This window comes from Larimichthys crocea, chromosome VIII, assembly GCF_000972845.2.
Source record: "Larimichthys crocea isolate SSNF chromosome VIII, L_crocea_2.0, whole genome shotgun sequence".
In the NCBI taxonomy this organism is placed as follows: domain Eukaryota; kingdom Metazoa; phylum Chordata; class Actinopteri; family Sciaenidae; genus Larimichthys; species Larimichthys crocea.
This window is the reverse complement of record NC_040018.1, coordinates 6,575,339-6,597,809: the sequence shown is the minus strand read 5'-3', so window position 1 is coordinate 6,597,809 and position 22,471 is coordinate 6,575,339. Positions and strand designations below refer to the sequence as shown.

Here is a 22,471-nt window from a genome sequence, read left to right as displayed (position 1 = left end):
AGGGACAGGGGGATCCGGGTAGGGGTTTTCTTTTTGTCTAATCTTTTCTTTCTTCTTTTTGTAATTCACTCAAACAGTCACCATGGTCGATCATGTGGAACTATTGTATTTCTTTTTGTATTTGTAAGAGATTTGGAAAAAAAAAATAGAATGTGGGAAATCTAGAGAAGGGAGGAAAATCATAATGAGATATCTTGTTTTTAACTGGGTTAATTAAAATATATTTTTTAAAAGTAGTAGTAGGAAAGAAGTCCAGAAGGGGGCGGTATATGCAACAAGAAGAGACCGCAGAGTGCAGACTTCTCCTCCCGGCCGCCAGGAGGCGAGAGCCGGCTAACAGCCGCGTCTCCGCCCGGAGGAGGAGCCCGGCTGTTAGAGCGAACATGGCGGCGTCGTTGGTGCGGTTTGTCCGCGGAGGTCTCGGCAGGAGCTTTAACGGTGAGTTTGACCTGATACCGCTTTGAGTTTGTTACACCGTGTCTGGCTGCAGTCGTATATTTAACCGTGTGTGCGTTTGTTGCTGCTGTGGAGGACAGCGTCTCGTTTTAAAGCGTTAATGTCTCAGGTTTGACCTTCGAGCTGTTCCTCTTTGTTATTGGCTTGTTGCTCACACGATGCCAGCTCACCTGAGCCTCCGCACACAGGTGTTATTCAGCAACTCCTCTTCAACTCCTTCCTCTTGATTTTTTTTTTTATAGTTGCAAGGACTTCATGTGTCCTCCTCCAGCAGCAGCAGGCCAGGCTGCAGAGCTCCACCACTGAGACCAGCCGTGAGTAAACACTGATGCACAGACTGTCACTTCACTTACATCAGCTGATAAACTAAAATAAACCAGGTGACAGACAGGCCTGAGCTTGCAAAGACAAAGTGTGTCCAAGAGGCAGGAATTTTGGGCCCCATGACAAAAAAAAAAAATCAAATTGGGCCCCTCTGCGCAGCTGTTGTCCCCACATCTCTACAGGGTTCCCACGGGTGCTTGAATTCCTTGAAAATGATTGAATTTCAATTCAGTGTTTTCAAGGTTGTGAAAATGCTTGAAATTTGTGTGATGTCTATCTCAATAAACCAAGAGAAAACAAAAATGTTTCCTAAGCGGCTACGCGCTTGATCCGATGCCTTTACATGCAGAACTCAGTTATACTCGCTTGGTGTTCTGCCGAGAAATAACAGTAGACTTTATCTGTTAATTAACAACTGAAATTGACATTCCCTGCTTGGGGGAAAGTTGTATTAATTCAATAGTGGATATGTGGTTGCATGCAAATGTTTTTTCGTGTTTTCGTAAAGTTAATTTGAATTCTTTAAACATGTCAGTCCTTCACCAGTTCACACTTTATTTCAACATGTAGCTTGACACTTAAATAGACAGATGATGTGATCTTCAGCATGGAGATCCCACACTCAGCCATACATATAAAATAAACAGACTGCCAACATGCTGGCCGAAACATGTAGGCGGATTTTTACATTACATTCCAGTAAATCATGAGTGTCTCTTGTCTGTATTTTGTCTTCCTGGGGCTGGTACAAAGCAAAGCATACTGGTTGATCATCAAGCAGCACTAGCATGTATCTTGTTAATGGACAGGGGCAGTAAGTGTGGATTGGGTCTGTGTGATGGTCCTTGCTGTGAAAGGTTTCCACACACTGAAAAGAAATTACTCGTCTGCTGATAGACATACTTTAGCCCCCTTCAGGCATTTGTCACTGTTATTGCGCTATGGTAGTTACACAATACACCGCTCACAAGCTGAGAATACAAGCCAATTCACAATTAGTTAAAAATCAAAACAGTCAATCTACCACCATATGAAATAATGCTAATTAGACCCATATTATTATGCCATACAGTGGCACCGCTGCGCTTCCCATGACCATCATGGCAAACACAACTAGTAGGCTACCTATTTAAAGGTGCTGGAAAAATGGAAAAACTGGTGCTTGAAGGTGCTTGAAAAGTGCTTGAATTTGTTCATGAAAAAGGTGTGGGAACCCTGTCTCTAGGACCTAACTGTCCCATCAAAAGCTTTACAGAACTCTAATTAAAGGCTTGCAACTGTTTTGCGTCTTGTAGTTCAGTACTAGTACTAGCACAATATTTACTGCTGGTGATTTGTACATGCATGCAGGTCTGCATACAGTATGCAGTGCAGTTCACGAGTCAAAGCCACCATAAAAATGTGCTCAAGGCCATTTTTATTTAACTTTAACTGCCCAAAACACGTAAAAACAAAGAGATAATTGATTTAATTATTATAATTGAAATATATATACTCAATGATGATGGTTTAATCATTTTATATTGGTGTTTACCTATTTTTTGGGGGGCCTCTGTCAGTCGTGGGCCCTTGGAATTGTCCTAACCCCCCCAATACAGCGCCCCTGCCGAGAGGTACTAGAACACTAACGTTAAAATTAGTAACACCATCCCTAACGTTGGGTATGTTTTACCTGGATAAAATAAAGTTTTCATCAATTTATGTAAAAGTATAACACTGTTTGCCAAATTGTAGTACTCTTCTTTAATTTCCCAATATACAATATCACATAAAATAAATAAAAAGGTACCATGGGGGACCCTTTAAAAAGACAGCAAAATTATTGAAGAGTCGGGTAATCTTAACGAGAAATTGCCAAACAAAAAAAATAATGGAGCTGGGAACTTGTTCTTTGGTCCACCCATTCCTGGGACATGTGAGCCTTGTCTGGTGAAGGCACAGACTTTCTGCATCACTGACAGCTGTGAGAGATGTGGCACTCACTATCACTGACGTCGGGTGAAAATCACCCGAACGCATGCCTCTTGAAAAAAACATAGATGGGAGGAGGGAAACAAACAAACCATTAATGACATCAGTGAGCAGCCTGAAGCTACCCAAGGACCCATGCAACTCAGACAGCAGCAACACAATGAAAATCACATGACAAGTATTGTGTGGGTGAAAATCACCCAACGTTAGTGTTCTAGGTTCTTAAATGTTCAAGACCTGATGTGACACGTTAAGGTCCTGTCAGGTGCTCAGTTTGTTTTTGTTCCCAGGTCTCCTTAAAGCAGTTTAATGTGGTGGCGTTTGTCATTAGATAGAAGTCACAGAGCTAATGGTGGAGATTAAAATACAGTATATTTACTGCAGTCCTTGACTGTTTTCTATATTTTTCATTTCGTATCCGCCTTGTTCTGTTATAATATCATATCTTAAATATTGTGTATATTTTGTCAGCTGCATGACTAGTTTCTTTCAACATGTACTGTTTTTAAAAATCTGTGTTACAAATGTGAGATTTTTATTATCATACTCCGGTAACGTTTATATTTTTCAAACTGTGAGGTGTCATTTCAGGCTGCTGCCCTCGTTTGTTTTATGAAAATTAAGTCACAGTTCGGGAAACAGATTTAAAACCTTTTATTGTGCATCAAATTGGGTCAGAAGTCTTTTAAAATATTGTCGAGTCAGAACAACAACTGATCCTTCAGATAAATACATAACGATACTTTGTGACTAAAATCTAACAAATTCTGAATCTGTGCCGATGTGACAAGATGTTGAAGAACTCACTGCCGATTGAATGATGACAGAATATTTATGTCAGCAAACGACGTCACATGAATCATATTTTGCAACGTTTTCCTTCATGCAGCCACCGTCAGGCCTAAAGATGCCGTCACTCACAATCAGCTGGCAGCGTTTGGAGAGTACGTGTCTGAGATGATGCCCAAATATATCCAACAGGTCCAGGTCAGTCCAAATGCTTGTGTCACACTTTAATGTATCTTTTGGTTTAAAAATGAATACAGATTTCATAAATATGCAGGTGGCTTGAATGTGTGTGTGTGCGCATCTGTGTGTAGGTGACCTGCTACAACGAGCTCGAGGTGATGATCCATCCTGATGGCGTGATCCCTGTGCTGACCTTCCTGAGGGACCACACCAACGCCCAGTTCAGGAACATGACTGACCTGACCGCTGTCGACATCCCGAGCCGACAGAACCGCTTCGAGGTAGCTGTCACACCGCAAACACGCGTCTAGGAACATGCCATGAAGCTTGAATGACGTGTTGAAACATTGTGTGTGTTGTACAGTGGAATCTTGAAGTCATGAAATGATCAAAAAATGTGTGTGTGTGTTTACAGATTGTTTACAACCTGCTGTCGCTGCGCTTCAACTCTCGTATCCGCATTAAGACGTACACAGACGAGTTAACACCAGTGGACTCTGCAGTACCGGTCCACCTGGCTGCCAACTGGTACGAGAGGGAGGTGAGTCACAACCTGCAGGTCCTGATTCAGTCCACAGATCCTCGTTCTTCACAGACGCAATGAGAGTAAACACGTGTGTGTGTGTTCAGGTATGGGACATGTTTGGCGTGTTCTTCTCCAACCACCCTGACCTGAGGCGCATCCTGACAGACTACGGCTTCGAGGGTCACCCCTTTAGGAAGGACTTCCCTCTCTCGGGCTACGTCGAGGTGAGTTCTGCCAGCAGCAGCACGAGAGCTGAGCACCGCCGTCAGATTTTATTTTTGATTCATCAGTGTGTGTGTGTGATTCATTAGAACACTCCAAATATAAATGAAGTAGTACTGGCAGGATGTCAGGGAGACAGACAGCATGAAATCTATGCCCAGACACTCAAACTGTGCTGGATCCTGTGATTTTTCATTTATTTATTTGTTTTTGAGCTTGTGATGATGAATTCATGATTCTCACAAGCCTTGAAAATCCTTGAGAGGGAATATTTATGGCCTAAAACCCCATGAAAGAATGAATTATTAATTTCAACACAGTTTTTACTTCTTGCAGTCCAAGGATGAACACATCACACTCCAGGGAAAGAGATAAAAGAAAGTCTTCTCATGTTTTTATCCTCGAAGCGTATCGACCCTCCTCGTGAAATTCAAACATGTAACACTCTCTACAGGTACGTTACGACGATGAGGTGAAGCGCGTGGTGGCGGAGCCTGTCGAGCTGTCGCAGGAGTTCAGGAAGTTCGACCTGAACACGCCCTGGGAGGTGTTCCCCGCCCACCGAGAGCCCAAAGAGGCCGCACCCAAACTGGAGGCCGGCGAGGTGCCTGAGAAGAAGTGACGTCCCTCAGCTTCATCATCGCGTTCTGTCTGTTAGTGTCATTTTGGGATTCTCAGCGCACCTAAAATATTTATGTAAATAAAAATCCTAATAAAACAACTATCAAAAAGCTCTTTCTGTGGAGCTGTGGTTCTTTGCTGAAGTAGCCTTTTATAGCCAAAAGTATGTGGACACCAACATGTGATTTGAATGTACTTCCCAGCTGGTTTTGGCACATAGCCGCAGGGATTTCCTCCCATTCATCCACAACAGCATTAGTAATCTGTAAAACAGACCCAAACCAGGGGTGTCCACATACATTTGGCCACATATTGTACTTGTTATTTGCTAGATGCTGTATTTAGATAAAGATCCAGTGTGTCACGTTCAGGGTGTTGTATTTACAGAATATGGCAAAATTTCGTTCGTTCGCTCGTTTTCTTCCGCTTATCCGTGGTCGGGTCGCGGGGGCAGCAGCTTCAGCAGGGAAGCCCAGACTTCCCTCTCCACAGCCACTTCTGCCAACTCTCCCAGGGGGACCCCAAGGCGTTCCCAGGCCAGCTGAGAGACGTAGTCCCTCCCGGAGGGACGTGCCCGGAACATCTCACCAGGGAGACGTCCAGGAGGCATCCTCACGAGATGCCCGAGCCACCTCAACTGGTTCCTCTCGATGCGGAGGAGCAGCGGTTCTACTCTGAGCTCCTCGCGGATGGCCGAGCTTCTCACCCTATCTCTAAGGGAGAGCCCAGCCACCCTGCGAAGGAAGCTCATTTCGGCCGCTTGTATTCGCGATCTTATTCTTTCGGTCACTACCCAAAGTTCGTGACCATGTTGCAGAGACGTGTCAACCAAGACAGCCCCACAACATCCAGAGCCTTGAGGAACTCCGGGCGGACCTCATCCACCCCCGGGGCCTTGCCACCGAGGAGTTTTTTGACTACCTCAGCGACCTCAGCCCCAGAGATTGGCGAGACCACCACGGGGTCCCCAGACTCTGCCTCCTCAACGGAAGACGTGCTGGTGGGATTGAGGAGGTCTTCGAAGTATTCCCTCCACCGACCCAAGACGTCCCCAGTCGAGGTCAGCAGCACACCGTCCCCACTGAACACAGTGTTGATAGTGCACTGCTTCCCCCGCCTGAGCCGCCGGATGGTGGTCCAGAACCTCCTCGAAGCCGTTCGAAAGTCGCTCTCCATGGCCTCACCGAACTCCTCCCACGCCCGAGTTTTTGCCTCCGCAACCGCCGAGGCCGCATTCCGCTTGGCATGTCGATACCCGTCAGCTGCTTCAGGACTCCCACAGGCCAGAAAGGTTCTGTAGGCCTCCTTCTTCAGCTTGACGGCATCCCTCACCGCCGGTGTCCACCAGCGGGTTCGGGGGCCACCGCCACGACAGGCACCGACCACCTTACGGCCACAGCTCCGGTCGGCCGCCTCGACAATGGAGGAACGGAACAAGGTCCACTCAGACTCAATGTCCCCCGCCTCCCCCGGGACATGAGCGAAGCTCTCCCGGAGGTGGGAGTTGAAACTCTTTCTGACAGGAGATTCAGCCAGACGTACCCAGCAAACCCGCACAGAACGTTTGGGCTTGCCAGGTCTGACCGCCATCCTCCCCCACCATCGGAGCCAACTCACCACCAGGTGGTGATCAGTTGACAGTGTCCAAAACATGTGGCCAAGGGCGTCCTGGTGCCAAGTGCACATGTGGACACCCTTATGCTAGAACATGGTGTTCGTTATGGACAATCCATGACGAGCACAGAAGTCCAATAACAGAACACCACTCGGGTTCAGATCAGGGGGGCCGTTCCTCCCAATCACGCCCCTCCAGGTCTCACTGTCGCCGCCCACGTGAGCATTGAAGTTCCCCAGGAGGACGAGGGAGTCCCCAGAGGGAGCGCTCTCCAGCACCCCCTCTAAAGACTCCAAAAAGGGTGGGTACTCTGAACTGCCATTCGGTGCATAAGCACAGATGACAGTCAGGTCCCGTCCCCCCACCCGAAGGCGAAGGGAGGCTACCCTCTCATCCACCGGGGTGAACCCCAACGTACAGGCGCCGAGCCGGGGGGAAACAAGCAGTCCCACCCTCGCTCTGCGCCTCTCGCCGGGGGCAACTCCAGAGTGGTAGAGCGTCCAGCCCCTCTCAAGGAAACTGGTTCCGGAATCGACGCTGTGCGTCGAGTCGAGCCCGACTATATCTAGCCGGTACCTCTCAACCTCGTGCACCAGCTCAGGCTCCTTCCCCGCCAGAGAGGTGACGTTCCACGTCCCCAGAGCCAGCTTCTGCAACGGGGGGTCGGACCGCCAGGGTCCCCGCCTCCGACTGCCGCCCATCTATCTTCGCACCGCTCCCCCCCTGAGACCCCTCCCATGGGTGGTGGGCCCATGGGAAGGGGGGCCCATGTCGCCTTTTCGGGCTGTGCCCGGCCGGGCCCCATGGGTAAGGACCCGACCACCAGGCGCTCGCCAACGAGCCCCACCCCCAGGCCTGGCTCCAGGGGGGGGCCCCGGTGACCCGCGTCCGGGCAAGGGAAACTTGGTTCCATCCGTTGTCATTTTCATCAGGAGATGTTGAGCTGCGCTTTGTCTGGACCCTCACCTAGGACCTGTTTGCCTTGGGTGACCCTACCAGGGGCATAAAGCCTCCGACAACATAGCTCCTAGGATCATTGGAACACGCAAACCCCTCCACCGCGGTAAGGTGGCAGCTCCAGGAGGGGTATGGCAAAAATTAAATATAATATTCATAACTATATTGTCATTAGTGTATAATCACCTGAATATAAGAATATATATATATATTACCTTTTTAAAATGAGCCTTTTATATCTACAAACAAACTAAACACAATTTTTCACGTTTCATGGCCACCGTAGTTTCTTCTTCATACTAGGAACGAGAGGGTGATTGAAATGAATCCGCAACTACGTCGCTAGATGTCACTAAATCCTGCATTAAAGCCTGAAACTTCGTATTATTAATTATATGTTTAAAACTCAAAAACTTGACTATGACTGGGTGTGGTTTAGTCAGATTTGATTGGTAGCCTCGCAACATAAGCATAAAATACAGTAGAAGTCAAAAGTTTGGAAACCTTCTCATTCAATGCCAAAAAAGTGTAAACAAACCAGAATATGTTTTATATTTTAGTTTGTTCATTCTCTCATTTAGCTTCATGAGGCACTCCTTCATGCTTCACAGTGGGAACCACACATGTAGAAACCATGTACTCACCTTTTCTGCGTCTCACAAAGACATCAAATTTGGACTCACCAGACCAATGGACATATTTCCACTGGTCGATTCTTAGCCAAGCAGCTCGTCATGCAACAGTTTGACCACGACAGCCTGATTCACTCACTCAGTCATCTCTGAATCATTTCTGTTGAGATGTGTTTGCTACTTGAACTCTGTGAAGCATTTATGTGGGCTCCATAGTCTGAGTGCTGTAATTGTTTCGTTTCTCTTTAGTGATTCTTGCCATAATATTGTTTAGAACAGTAGTTGAATACAACTGTGCACCAACCCTACCTCTGCACAACATGACTGATGGTCTCAGACACATTAAGAAGGCAAGAAAGTCCAGTAATTAACTCTTGACAAGCCAAAAAGTTTAAAGAATCTGTGGTTTGTTTACCACATAGGAGCCAAGTATTATCTTATTTTTGTCGTGTAAATCTGAATTGTGTGTCTTCTCAGTCTCTTGCTGTCATGTTAAACTCACCCGACAGGGGGCACTGCAGCACAGGATATAAAATCACGTTGCTTTTTATCTGGTCAGGTCATGAGTTCACACACCGTGGACGCAGTAACACATCAGGATGTATATTTCTTATTTTTTATTTATTTGAATTTATTATTCAAACGTTTCAGTGAAGCATTCATTTATTTAACATGTAAGAAATACTCAAAACATTTCAAAGAGTCAACATGAGCCAGACTATTGAAAACAAGACACGAGTCAAAATGTTTTTTTCTTTAATAATCTTTTAGGGTTTTTTTTTTTCTTCCATTATACTCGCTTTGTGCTTTTAAGACACAAAATTGCTAAATCTGGCCCATGTCTGCTTTGACACGATTTCTAATACACATTAATCAACCTTTCATCAGGATCGGAAAGAAAGGAGCACAGAGCAGGAAACATCCAACATATTGTCAATCACTGTACAGATAATTCACTTAATAAAAATACAGTTAACAAGCGTTGACTGGGCCCGTGAAGCTGCTCAGCCATCATTTTTTTTAATTCATTACGTATGCATGCATCACATAAGTGCTTTTGGGTCAGATGAGTTATGCTCGAGTCACTTCACACACACACACCAGGATTCTTCACACAAACAGGAATCACCTTCACGGACTGATTTATCCAACTGGGTCAGGCGTGTTTTTAAGTCCACCTCACCCTCTGAGGCTGAAATAGAGAAACCACCGAGGGTTAGTGTGTGACAGACTACGTTATTATCTGCAATAAGACACACTCGTAGTATAATTTCACACTGAAAAAAAAAAAACATTAACATCTCATCGTCCAAAATGTTGTCACTTTTCTTAGAAGCTGCTGCAGCTGTACATGACAGGAAATGATCGATTAGTAACGGCCTGGTGAGAGTGTGAAGCCTGAGACTTCGCTGTCCGTTATTAGTTTTCACAGAAGGTGTGAGACAATTTCTCCCCGGTGCCAAAGAGATCACAGTGAGGTGAATTTAGCTTTTCACCACTTGGACTTGCAAGAGAGTGCGGCCACATTTTCAGGTTTATTTCAATGGTATTTAATTTGACCTTTTTTTTCCTTTGATATTCTGTAATAAAGACATCAAGAGAAATCTAAATAAAATAGGCAATCCTCATCTTCCTCTACGGAAGCCCTAAGCGGTCACGCATTCATTTATCTTATTTTGTTGTGATAACGTGTTAATTTAATTTGTTTTCTCAAGTCATTTATGTCAAATGAATACATTATCTCGAAGTAACGGGATAATTTTCTCAAACTGTCAAGTTAACTCAACTTTGTTTTCCCGAGATAACATCATAATCGCAAATGATTTAATATACTAGACTATCCTTTTGTTTTATCGCGATCTCATATTAATTATGTTGTATCTTATCTTGACATCTTGTGAAATTGATCCTGTTATTTTGAGATGGCAACATTTGTTATCTCTAGATAATAATGACATAAATAACTCGAGATCTTGGGAAAACAAAATAATTGAACGTATCATGAGAAAATGGAGGAAATAAAATGTATGAATGTATGACCGCTTGTGGCTTCCGTACAGCAGCAATTTCCAATACTGTTAAGTAATATTTCATTTTAACGGAAACTGTTTTTTTAGCATGTGTGGGGTCATGAACCAGCTAAGTGGTTTTTAAAGTACGGTCCAGGATCTACGGACTGTTTCGGGAAGTGGTTTCGATTTGTGACCCCGTAAAATGTCTTTATCACCAATTTTTATTGCGATTTTGTTTTACCTTATTATTTTTCATTTGAAGGATTTAAATCAGAAAGATTAACATAATTTTCACCCCTTTTCTTGTTAATCACTATCTCAGATTTATGTTGGAACTCCTACGAGGGTCCTAACCTTGAAGTTAGTGCCCGGCCTAAATAACGCCTAATCGTGACCTCTTATCACAATCGCTTTGATTTCAAGGTCTGAAAAGATGAAAGTCTTCTATATTTCATTAAAAAAAAAGAACTATTCAGAACACTCAAATCATTACATGTTGCTTTGCATTGTTTTTTTCTTTTTCCGTGACCAGCTCCACTATGTTCAGAAGTGGCATCAGAAACCATCTCTTTAAAAACTGAAGTGCAATAAATTATAATTCATTTTAACGAGATTGAAAGCAGTGCTCTCTATTTGCTGAATTAATTAACGTTTTCAAAAACAGTCAGCTGGCCTGCTTGCAGCTCATCGGAGCGGCTTATGTTGGAACTTCACCGCACAGAAATTCACATCCAGTTAGCTCTAATAAAAAGAAAATGTAAATGTTCAATCGTCCAAAAGCGTCACCAGAGAAGGTGATTTCATAAAGTCAAGGTTCATCACAATTTGAACAGCATCATCTTTCTCCCGGCGGTGTGAAATTAAACAGACATGCATATTACAGTGGCCCGGGAGAAGCAATTCAATTTTCCCCACAGTGGTCGCCTTCTGAAGAAATGAATTAAACGCTGCTAGAATTAGAAATCAAATTATGGTCCAGATCCCCACAGGCCCGAGGGTGGCATGTGGTCAACAGGCGGTATGGGATGGATATCCAATCTGCAGTCTCCCCAAAAGTATGTCAGTTTCGTGCCGTTGTTGTCCTCGTACTCCTGCTGTGTTTGAGTATCGGGGAGGTGAGAAACACTCCGAAAGAACGAAAAGAGAAGCTCATTTTACACAAAACACACTGTTCTTATCGTTTTTACATGCCTCTAAAGACATAAAGAAAGTAAAGTGACTTTTTCTTTTTTACACACAGGCAAAACACCAAGTCTTTGACAAGGATAACGAATGCACTTAACAGGAATATTTCACTTAAAAATGAAAAGTCTGTGATTACCTTCTAACCTCAACTCAAGTACAGTATGTAGGTTTACTACTGCAGTTAATATGCCAGAGGACGTGTCAACGTTTGCACCCACAGAGCAATCATTTGAGTTTGAAATACTTCAATTGTGGTGTTCAAATAGTTCTTTTGAGCTTTAAAAAAGAATCTCAAAGACACAGAAGTACAACAGCTAACTCCTTTCGGTGCTCGCACTAACTTAAACAAGAGGTCGGCCGACCCCGAGGTGAGCAGGTAATAACTGGGTTTTCATTACAGACGTGAAATATTCAATTAGAGTTCACATTACTGTCATTCAAGGTTCCACATTTGAGTGCGATGAAGTCATATCCTGGGAAGCCATTAGCTGGAAATTGAAGAGGTTTTCATCTAAGCTCTGCATTCAGTCCAAGGTCTGTGTGACTTTGCGAAGAAATTCACATTTAGAGGAAGCTTCAAAGACAAAACCACGAAGCAACATTCATTTCGACGACTCAGAAACTTCCCCAACGTCTTACGTGGACTCTGAGACTCTTCCACTTTGCGTGAATTCCTCCCACAATGTTCAGTCACTAGCCCACGTGCTGCAGCTAGGGTTTCTTGTCTGAATATGATTGGCTGCTGGTGGTAGTGGTGGTGGTGGTGGTGGTGGTAGGGAAGTCTGGGTAAACCAAGAAGCCGGTGAAGGTGATGTACTTGGCGTGGTTGCTGTAGGCGCCAAAGCCATCTCTCTGGTGGGAGTAGAGCCAGACGGTGTCTCCTGGCTTCAGCGACAGCATCAAGCTCTGACTCTGCAGAGCTTTCTCGCCCTGGCTGTCGTCGTAGATCATCGCCTGCACCTCCAGGCGGTTCTTCATGAGCTTGACGGACAGCGTCTTCTGCGGCAGCTTGCCCACGTTGAAGGAGAAGTAGTAGGCGCCGGGAATCCGGCAAGTGAACATCCCCTCCGTCACGTTAAAGTCTTCTCCGATGTTGACGAACGCCGTGTCGAAGCTGACCGGCTGGTGCTGCGGCAGCCCCACTTGGTCTACCCCCACAATGCTCTGGGTGCGCCCCACCGAGAAAGCAGATCTCTGGTCATCCTCTTCATCTTCATCCTCGTCATCCTCTTCTTCCTCCCTATGCTGCACCTCCTTCTCCTCCACCGTGTCTCTTGTTTCAGACCTGACGTGCTCTGTGGCCTGGTTACTGTCTACCATGGGGATGTTGTCTCGCTGGGGCTGGGGATGGTGTTGGTGGTGGTGCGTCTGGTAGCCGTAGGTGTCAGGGTAGACGAGGTAACCGTTAAAGGTGGTGTAGTGTCCGGTGTTGCTGTAGAGCGCGTAGCGAGGGTCACCATGGAGACGAAGCCACACGGTGTCACCAAACTCCAGCTGGAGCATGACACTCTGGCTCTGCACCTGAGGAGTGGAACAGGCGTTATTATCCCAGCTACAGGGTCACATCAAAGTCTGCTTAACATCATAATCCAATCATCTACCTCAGCGCTTCATTCAGGGGAGTCTGCCGTTGTAATCCCCTCTGTTCTGCTTTCATTCAGCGCCCAAACACAAGCACACCCTCTGTGATAAGAGCCATATTGTCTCATGCTGTAAGACCGTTGGAGAGCTCTGACGTGATAAAAGACCTTTGTAAAATCCTGAAACTGAATTCAGAGGAATACTGGAGATCAACATAACTATGAAGATGGAGCCAAGCGGCAGTCAGCTTAGCACAAAGTTCAGAATTATGCCTGCCAACATGTCTAAAGCTAAAGAACCCACCTATTTCTTAAACTTAAAGGTCCAGTTTGTAACATTTCTGAGGATCTACTGGCAGAAAATAATAATAATTATGTTTTTGTTACCTTAGAATGAGACTTTTATATATTTCATATCTACATACAGACAGCACTGGCTCGAGATAGCCCTGTAGTTTGTAGGTGAGGGTGAAGCGAGGGGGTTGCTATGCAGCAGATACACTGCTACATGTCACTAAACCGTGCACATTGGGGCTTTAAGAAGACTTTCCATTTCTTAAGATAAAGGATCTATCCATCCGTCTTCCGTTACGCTTATCCGTATCAGGGTTGTGAGGGGAGCTCACTGGGATGGAGCTGGTCCCAGCTGACACTGGGCGAAAGGTGAGCCAGTCCATTACAGAGCCGACATATAGAGACAAACAACCATTCACGCTTAGGGTCAACAATTAATCTGCATGTCTTTGGACTGTGGGAGTAAACCAGAGTACCCAGAGTGAACCCACGCAGTCATGTGGAGAACATGCAAACTCAGGTTTCGAATGAGGAACCTACTGAGGCGACAGTGCTAACCACTGCACCTCCATGCTGATCATTAGCCTAATATGCAAACTGAATCATTTCATTTACTACTAACATGGGCATTACAGGCTCTGCCCACTCCTGGCTCGAGTCCTACCTCGCTGGACGCTCCTTTAATGTGTCTTGGCAAGGTCGTCTGTCATCGACTCATACCCTCTCCACGGGGGTGCCGCAGGGGTCGGTGCTGGGTCCCCTTCTGTTTGGCATCTACACCACCTCGCTGTCCCATGTTATCCGCTCACACGGCTTCTCCTACCACTGCTATGCCGATGACACACAGCTATCTATACCTGTCGTTCCAGCCGGACGACACCACGGTCTCCGCATGCATCTCCGCCTGTCTCTCTGATCTGTCAACTTGGATGAAAGACCACCATCTCCAGCTTAATCTGTCATCGTCTTTCTCTCTCTGAGCACATTTCCTCCGTAGCGAGGTCATGTCGCTATGCATTGTACAATATTAGAAAAATCAGACCGTACCTGACCCAATATGCCGCTCAGCTCCTGATACAGGCTACAGTCAGCTCCCGCCTCGATTACTGCAACTCGCTCTTGGCTGGCCTACCTGCTTGCGCGATCAAACCTTTGCAAATGGTCCAGAATGCCGCAGCGCGACTGGTTTTCAATCAACCTAAAAGGTCACATGTCACCCCACTCTTCAGCGACCTGCACTGGCTGCCTGTAGCTGCCAGAATTAAACACAAAGCTCTGACGCTAGCCTACAAAACCACCTCAGGATCTGCCCCTGCCTATCTCAGCATCTTACTAAAGGCTCACGTCCCGACCAGGGCGTTACGCTCCGCTCATACAAACCGTCTAGTTGTACCCTCGCCTCTCGCAAAGCGAGGTCACTCTAAACTCTTCTCTGTGGTCGTCCCCAAATGGTGGAATGACCTACCAACGGCTACTAGAACAGCAACATCCCTTTCTACCTTTAAAAAACTTGTAAAAACCTTTCTGTTTCGAGAATGCTTCCCTGCCTAACAAAACTAACAACTACTCTGTGCTCCTTTACACCTTTCTCAGCTTATGTCCTCCTCTGTAAGTCACTTTGGATAAAACCGTCTGCTAAATGCAATGCAATGTAATACTTCATTCTTAATTCTAATATTGCCTTCTTGTGAGAGGATTTTATTAACTGATACAAAGCTAAACTAACAAAGTGTTAGCCCCTCTCTCTCTCGTCACTTTCTGACCTCCTGACGCTGTCTCTGATGAATCTTTAGAAACAGAGCATAAACTATCTAGTTTCATAGTTTAAAAAGTACTTTCTGAAAACAGCTGCTCACTGTAGTTTTTTATCAAATTTCATTTTAAAGTGAGGAAATAGCGCATTTGTTGGGGGACTATTTTCAGCGGTGGATTAATCCACATTTGGTGCTCTAGTGGCAGCAGATGGTGTATGTGGTATCAGATTGAAATAAACTACAGTGTGTGTTCATGCCATTTGTTAACAATATGAAAATATAGAATATTTCCAGTGCCAGTCTGATAACTTTAGTCCCAGCTACAAATGCTCTGATTGGCTTGGACACCCAGTCTCTGAGGTCACCTACCTTCCTCTCCTCTCCAGCGTTTTCCTCATACACGATGGCCTGCACCTCGTTCCTGTTCTTCATCAGCATCACAGACAGGTCTTTGTGTGGAAACTTGCCCACCGTGAAAGAGAAGTAGTACGCCCCGGGGATCCGACAGCGCAGCATGCCGGCCTTCGGGTCGAAATCCCCTCCGATGTTGACGTAAACAGTGTCAAAGGTCACGGTCATCTTGGGCCCGCCCTCCATGCTGTTGGTGCGCGCGACAGAGAAAGCCGAGCGGAGCTCCACGTCGTCCGACAGATGGGCGAAGCCCCACACACCACCCACATGGCTCAGGCACAGCAGGCCAATCAGCAGGCTCGCTGGGAGCAGCATTGTATCTGCAGAAACAATGAAGAATCAGACATTTTTACCATTTTATCACTCCTCTCTGAATACATTAAATACACTGAGCATATCATTTCATACTTCACTTCCTCATCTCAGGTCATTGCAGATCAGTGTCTAATGTTTAAACTGTTTGTTTGAACTTTGCTTTGGGACTATTTGAAGTTTATTTGTGGCTTGACTTTCTGTTTTTATACCCAGCAATTCCCACCAAGACCAAACACTTTGCAGACAGTGGCAAAGAAAACTTTGTGCCTTTACGCCGTTACATGGAAAATGTGGCTTAAGTTTGGGGGTAACCACAGACAGACGATACAGTGGAGCAAACATCACAAAGTAGAGACTTGCCTAAAACACAGACACGGTCCCCGTGCTGTCATTTAAGCAGATCGCTCTCAGTGGAGGAGGCATTAATGTGTTATTTATTAGCAGAGACAGGCGCTCTCATTGTCTTGTTGTCCTCCTCTAATGAACCAGCATGAAGCCAGACACGCTCAGGTGGAGCTGTCAGCGCTCTCAAAGCAACCTGACAACAACAAAAAGACACGAGTGAATCATGTACAGAGCTGTACCAGGGCCGAGAGGAGCCGCCTGCATGGTCAGTGTGCAGCGCGGTGTATCAACCTGCACGAGGATGATATGAAATACATGACACAGTATTTAGAGGCGTATGCTTCCTCTTGATAATGATGTCAAGCTGTGTGAAGTAACAGAATGTGCTGACTTTAGCCTCGCTCATCATCCTTCAGCAGTTTTATTGACAGCAGGAGGTCCAAGTATTTACTGTAAAACCTCTTTGGGTGCGTTCCATTTAGCTTATTGTGCTCCTTCCTCTTCATCACTTGTCTGCCCTTCAGCCAATGACAGAGGTCCAGCACCACTGAGGATGTGCCAATCACTGTGATATATCATGCAGAGGCTGTTTTTTCCCCAACGCTGTGTGTGTGTATGTCACTGGGTGTGGTCTCCAGTTACCCTCTAACCACCTGTTCCCCATTCACAACTGCCACAGAATAAATGATGGCTCTTCCACCCAGACGCTGCCAGATCGTTCTGCTATGATAGTGGCAACAAGTGCTGCAGCCAATGCTATTCCTTTTTAAAACTAGCTCTGACCTTCCCTTTAATAAACTATTAACTGCACAACTTTAGTAGTCTGTAATTGTTCAACTTAACACAGAGCGGAGAGGAGGCTTTCAAAGGAGGGATGAACTGCAGGTTGTTTTTTTTAATTAGTATCTGCGCTGTGATTGGTCGACTGATTGTACATTAAAATCAGCAAACTGAAGGCTACATCTACCTATCTATCATCTTTCTTTTACTCATCTTTTCCATGAGTAAAAATATTGTGTTAAATATCATATTAAACACTTCCAGCTTTACTTTTGCTCACTCAAGAAAATTGAGGTCCAAATATTTATCCTCCATGGCTGTGAGTCCAATAATATTGGCCTAACCATAAAGGACAGTATGCTGTTGTATAAATATAGATGTTTATGCATCTGTGCTTTCAGTAATAAACACATTTAATAGTCAAGAAATTAGAAAATAAATGGTTATTGATTATTTTGTGGTTGGTGACTGCTGATAAACCAACATCCCCTTCCATTGGCTTCATTTTGTGAATCGGGACGGCACGCATGACTGACGCTGAAATATTTTAACCTTTTATGCAAAACACTAAGAAACAGAATTGCTGATGCCTCGTTGAAAATAAATAAAATAAGCCAGCCAGCAAAAAAACTGTTCTTTTCTCAGCACAACAGTTCAAGATAACATTTACTGTGCCTTACACATTTTTTAGCTTGTTTTGTTAGAAAAGATCAGTTTTAGACACATTACTGGAAGCGATGTCCTGATGTTGCCTTCAGGAACGTCAGAAAACATGCATGTGTATCAGACTGTGCCGTCTCGTGAAGCAGTGGGCTTGTTATTTACAGTCACTGGTGTGAATCACTGCTCGTGATATCATATTAGCCTCTGGCAGCCTCCTCGTCACCCCTGATTGAGAACACTTCATTTCAGCCTGCGCGATAATATTTAATGTTCTGTCTAATGTGTTGCATATGTTTCAGTTTTGTCTTTATTGTGCACTTTAATCTGTTTTCACAGGCGCAGTGCATCACTGCCAGGCCTTGAAGTTATTTACTGTTGAAACTAAATGTTTCTCTTCTGTGTATGTTTAGACTGCATCGACCTCTTTTAAATGGAAGCTAATTAAAGCGGTTAATTGTACTCGAGGCACCGAGGCACAACTGATCGTTTTTGTCTGATTTACTTGTCCCGCTGCAGCAGGGGGAGAAATCCATTCTACAAAAGCAAAAGATGCAGCAACACCAGCTCTCTGCATATATTACAACTTTTCTTTTTTTTTTGGAACTACAAAATTGACAATGCAGCAGTTTAGCTTGTTCATATAATAGCATCTTGCACTTTGGAAATAGTGTTTGTTTGCCTGTGTAATGGCAGCAGTTTTTAACTAGTCACGTCGGCAGACTGTACTCCTTAGAGAACGTGATGCTTCAGCTTCAAACACCAATGAAAGAATAGATCAAACAAGCTGCTTCCGTAATGAGCACCCGCGGGAGTTAAGCACAGAAAGGAGCAACAGAACAGATTCGACTAGAAAAGACCAGAGTACAATTAGTCCATGCAAATCTGAAAAGAACACCAATGTGCATTTAAAAAAAAAATCTGACTTGTCACTTTCTTTTGTTTTACTTCTTTTTTTCTAAGGATACATGGATCTATTTGTTGGAATCCGTGCCAATCAAAAGGCAAAAAGTACTTTTTTTTATTGCATGTAAAGTTCAATTTATTATGTGTTGGTGTGTTTCTTGAAAATGTTCCAGCAGTCCAAGCATATCTTCAGTAAAATAACTCTTGCCAAAGGGTGAGAACAAGAGCGGCGTATGTGATATTCTGGGTGAAAATGAGTCATATACATGTGTGTGTGTGTATATATATATATATATATGTTTTTCGTTAAGTCAAAGTAGATAGTGAGGTTTTTGACACTGGTGTCCTCTGTACTGCATGAACGGCTCTTTATTAACTCAGGGCTCGTACTTTGAACAGTACTCTTTGGGTTATATTTCTTTGGTTTGAGCAGCATCCACGCACGCCCACATACCTCAAAACTCCTGTAAATAACTTTGTTTACTTCCCTGAATGAGCTCGGTCGTAACAAGCACTAAACTCCACCCTCGCTCCCCTTTCCCTCATCCATCCCTTCATCCTTCCTTTCTCCTTCATCCCTGCCTATTCAGTCTGGTGCATACCTCTCCCACATCTAATTCTAGGTATTATCTGGGGGCCTGTGAGCAGCTGGGATGGGAACATAACTGAGACGGAAACCCCTCCGAGTTTCCCTCTGCCCGGCCTTCAACCCGTTCTCCCACAGCAAAATGCATTCGCCTATCGTTAATACAAATAAGAAACATTTCCATGAAACCATTAAATGAAAGATTGTTGTGCTGTCAAAGAAACTCGCGTTTCAGGCTCCACATCTTCATCTAACTTGACTCCCAACGTCACCCAGAAATGAGAGCTGACTGATCTTTGTCATGTGATATGCAATTCTGCACTCATCAAATGAAATAATGCAAAATATTAATTATTTACAGATATTTATCTTCTGTATGAATGCCTCTAACACTGTTTCTGGATGATAACTGCGTTGCGTGTGAGCCTCTCTATGTAACCGCACTCTTTCCACTGAGCAGCTTCACCAGAACCCGCACCAAGTTAATTACCTCGATGAAAGCTGTTGATGTTTCGAGAGGAGAGCATATTATATATTCATTTTTCTCTCTCCCTCACAATGCCGCTACTTCCTCCTCATTTGTGTGTGAACCAGTAACCTTCCAGCAAATTATAGCTTATGCAAACTTAACGCGACCACCAGCAGTTAATTGCGATGGCCAAATGCCAAACGCAGAGATTGAAGGCATTTGTCAGTTCATTTTAAACCGATTATGTTAATGAATTTCATTAATGCCATGAATTATGTTATTAGTTGCAATAGTCTGCTGTTAATTACTCATCTTCAAACATCCACCCAATATCTGGGTCTGAGCTACAGACTGCACAGGATGAGCCGCCCAGCCTAGACTCGACTTTGCCCAGAAGCTTCCTCCAGGTCCTCCTGGGGGGATTCCCAGAGACTCGGGCAGACTTGGAGATATCTTCCTCTCAGTGAATCCTGGATCTACCTCTGTGGTCTCCTCACAGTTGGTCACACTGTTTAAACTTTTCCACAAAGGGAGTCCTGCAGCCTCAGGACGGTGACATACTGTATAGTGGGTTTACTTTGATGTGCTGAACTAAATAAATCCCTTTGACATCCTTGTTCCACTTTTACACGCGTCTCCAGATAGTTTCCTTTCCTATGTTCTTTTTTGTTAACAGTTTCAGGGTAACTATATATATTCATAAGAAGCAAGAAGCTCACACTTTGTCTGCTCGCCCCAACACAGACTTTAAAAGATGTTTAACAGCCAGAATAACCAAAGATACCTGTGTGACTGTGCAGGGCTTTTAGGAGGATTTGGATGTGTAAACACTATTTTCTTTCCCCCAGGTGGTGGTGGAGGGAAAAAAGCATTTATTTTCCATCTAAGTCTGCCTTTTTTTTTTCAGGCCCTTCAGTCATGCTCCTGTGGTTCCACCAACAAGTCCTCCAAAAGTGAGAGACATCATCATTCACCTTCCAAAACTGTTGAGAAATCACTGCTGAGAAATTAATCTGTGCTTATTATGTGACGGTTAAGATTCAATTAGGTTTAAGGGAAGGGAAACGTTACAGTTTGGGTTATAATTAGAAATTTATGGAGGTTAGTGGACCCGTGATGTCTTAGTTACAATAATAACCAAGGGGTTAATGTTAGAGAACAATTGTGGCCATGGTTAAATCAACTGACAAAGACTTTCACTCTTCAATAACGTCACTCGACATCCTCCTTCGCTCCAGACGAACAAGAGTCGTATTCCTGCGTCTTATCTCGGTTCCAGCAACCCATCAGGCTTTAATTTGAATCCACTGAATGCTTCTGAAAGTTAAAAGTGGTCACTGTTGTGCCTTGCATCATTTCTGCTTCCTGCCTGAAATGCTCGTTTCCAGTGAGTAAAAACTGGAGTTAGCTCCGGGTTGCAAAACAAATATTAGGGAGTTTGCAGTGAGACACTTGATCCAACAGATTTATAACACATGAACATCTCCTACGTTGATATATATTTGCATAAAATGTCCCCTATGTCACCGTCACGTGGGTTGCCGCAAGGATTACTTGAACAAAGTTGCTTAAGCAACCAGATGCCCAAACCACCTGGCTCTTGGATGTGAACGTGCCTCCAGATCAATCAGCTCCTTCCACGCTCATAAAAAAGTACCAAGCAGAAAAAACACTGATTTAAGTTGCTCGTGTGATGGTCTGTTCAAATTAAGCTGCTCGAGTCTTACTGTGAGCCTGGCTAAGAAAAAAAATCTGGAGAGAATTAATGGCTGGAAGAAGAGTACACACAGGAAAAAAAGCTCTCAAGATGTACCCTGTTCAGAAAGAAATATTTTTAGGAATCATTCTGTCAATGGGTTTCATTACAGTCCAACAGCAGTGTCAATATCGACTGTTTCAGGGGGCCTTCAGGGAAAAATCTGAAAAGACTCATTTACTCCTTTAAAGCAACCACAAATCACAGCCTCCAGAGGAACCATTAAAAGATGTTTGTGAACTGAAAGCGGTGTGAATCATTGTTCTTTTTTTTTTCCCACTGTGCGGTTTCAAACCTTTTCATTTTGTTTTCTGCCGGTTTAACTTAATTTCGAAGCATGAAATGCAACGTTATCCTGGAAGATGAGAGGCTGCAGGCTTCAGTGACCCTGGCAGGAGGACTCTGATCTTAGCCTCACCCCCCGAGGCAAACCGGTCTCAGGCGAGCAGTCACCGTCTGCATGGACAGGCGACTCCCCACAGCTCTGCTGTGTGATGCCTGAAGTATAGCAGAATACCAGAGCTGCTGGTGTGTGTTGCTCGCCACATGTGAGAAGGGTGGAGGTCTGGCGCAATGCCTGATGGGCTCAGCACAAAGCAGCCCAGTGTCCCTCGGGCAGTACTGCACCTTGTAATTTACGTCTTGTGTCAATGCAGGAAGCAATTTGCCCTATGAAGCGAGGTAGATGTTAGGGTGTGGAGTGTCGTGGAAGATGCTGACGCATATGTAGGAAGGAGTTCGTATAGCACCATATTTCACCATATTTGCATTTTTACTGACTGTTTTTGTAACCTCAGGATGAGCCTTTTATGTCTACAGATGCTGCGGGCCAGCCAACAGTAGTCCAAAACAGACAAACCGGCTCTAGATTGAGCCTCTACGAATCAACATTGCAATTGCCACCTTCATTGTAGCTATTCAGGAAATTGAGGACTTGCATGCATGGATGAACACGGTCAGGCACGGACTGATAATCTGGCATACCGTGCATTTTCCCGGTGGGTCGGCGTGCTATTTGGGCCGATGAGTCCTGATATTTGAAATGTTATCAGTTAGAGATGGAGAGAAAACGCAAAGGTGGCGCAGAAAAACTCTGCGACAAAAAGAAGCTTGGTCTTAACAGAT

General features: G+C 44.6%; 2 protein-coding genes across 2 annotated transcripts in view; one reads left to right on the top strand and one right to left on the bottom strand.

The window, feature by feature from the left end:
• The first annotated feature begins 294 nt into the window (after positions 1–294).
• Positions 295–5,202, top strand: ndufs3 (NADH:ubiquinone oxidoreductase core subunit S3). The gene is made up of 7 exons (XM_010737817.3): positions 295–438; positions 699–770; positions 3,641–3,738; positions 3,852–4,001; positions 4,136–4,261; positions 4,351–4,470; positions 4,923–5,202. The coding sequence occupies exons 1-7, from the start codon at positions 384–386 to the stop codon at positions 5,088–5,090; spliced, it is 789 nt and encodes a 262-aa protein (XP_010736119.3). The 5' UTR covers positions 295–383; the 3' UTR covers positions 5,091–5,202.
• A 3,833-nt stretch (positions 5,203–9,035) lies between these two features.
• Positions 9,036–22,471, bottom strand: part of c1qtnf4 (C1q and TNF related 4) — a 28,628-nt gene continuing 15,192 nt past the window's right edge. Inside the window, exons 2-3 of the mRNA XM_027281141.1 lie at positions 15,488–15,849; positions 9,036–13,011 (exon numbers count right to left, since the gene is read on the bottom strand). Of these exons, the coding sequence (XP_027136942.1) occupies positions 12,202–13,011; positions 15,488–15,844 (1,167 nt within the window). The 5' untranslated portion in view covers positions 15,845–15,849 and the 3' untranslated portion in view covers positions 9,036–12,201. The remainder of the gene's footprint in view (positions 13,012–15,487; positions 15,850–22,471) is intronic.

Excerpts from the sequence above, each read along its gene's own strand:
- ndufs3 (XM_010737817.3), top strand. The coding sequence starts at position 384 with ATGGCGGCGTCGTTGGTGCGGTTTGTCCGCGGAGGTCTCGGCAGGAGC. Across the intron at positions 771-3,640 it reads CTCCACCACTGAGACCAGCC|CCACCGTCAGGCCTAAAGAT; the intron begins GTGAGTAAACAC and ends TCCTTCATGCAG. Across the intron at positions 3,739-3,851 it reads AATATATCCAACAGGTCCAG|GTGACCTGCTACAACGAGCT; the intron begins GTCAGTCCAAAT and ends ATCTGTGTGTAG.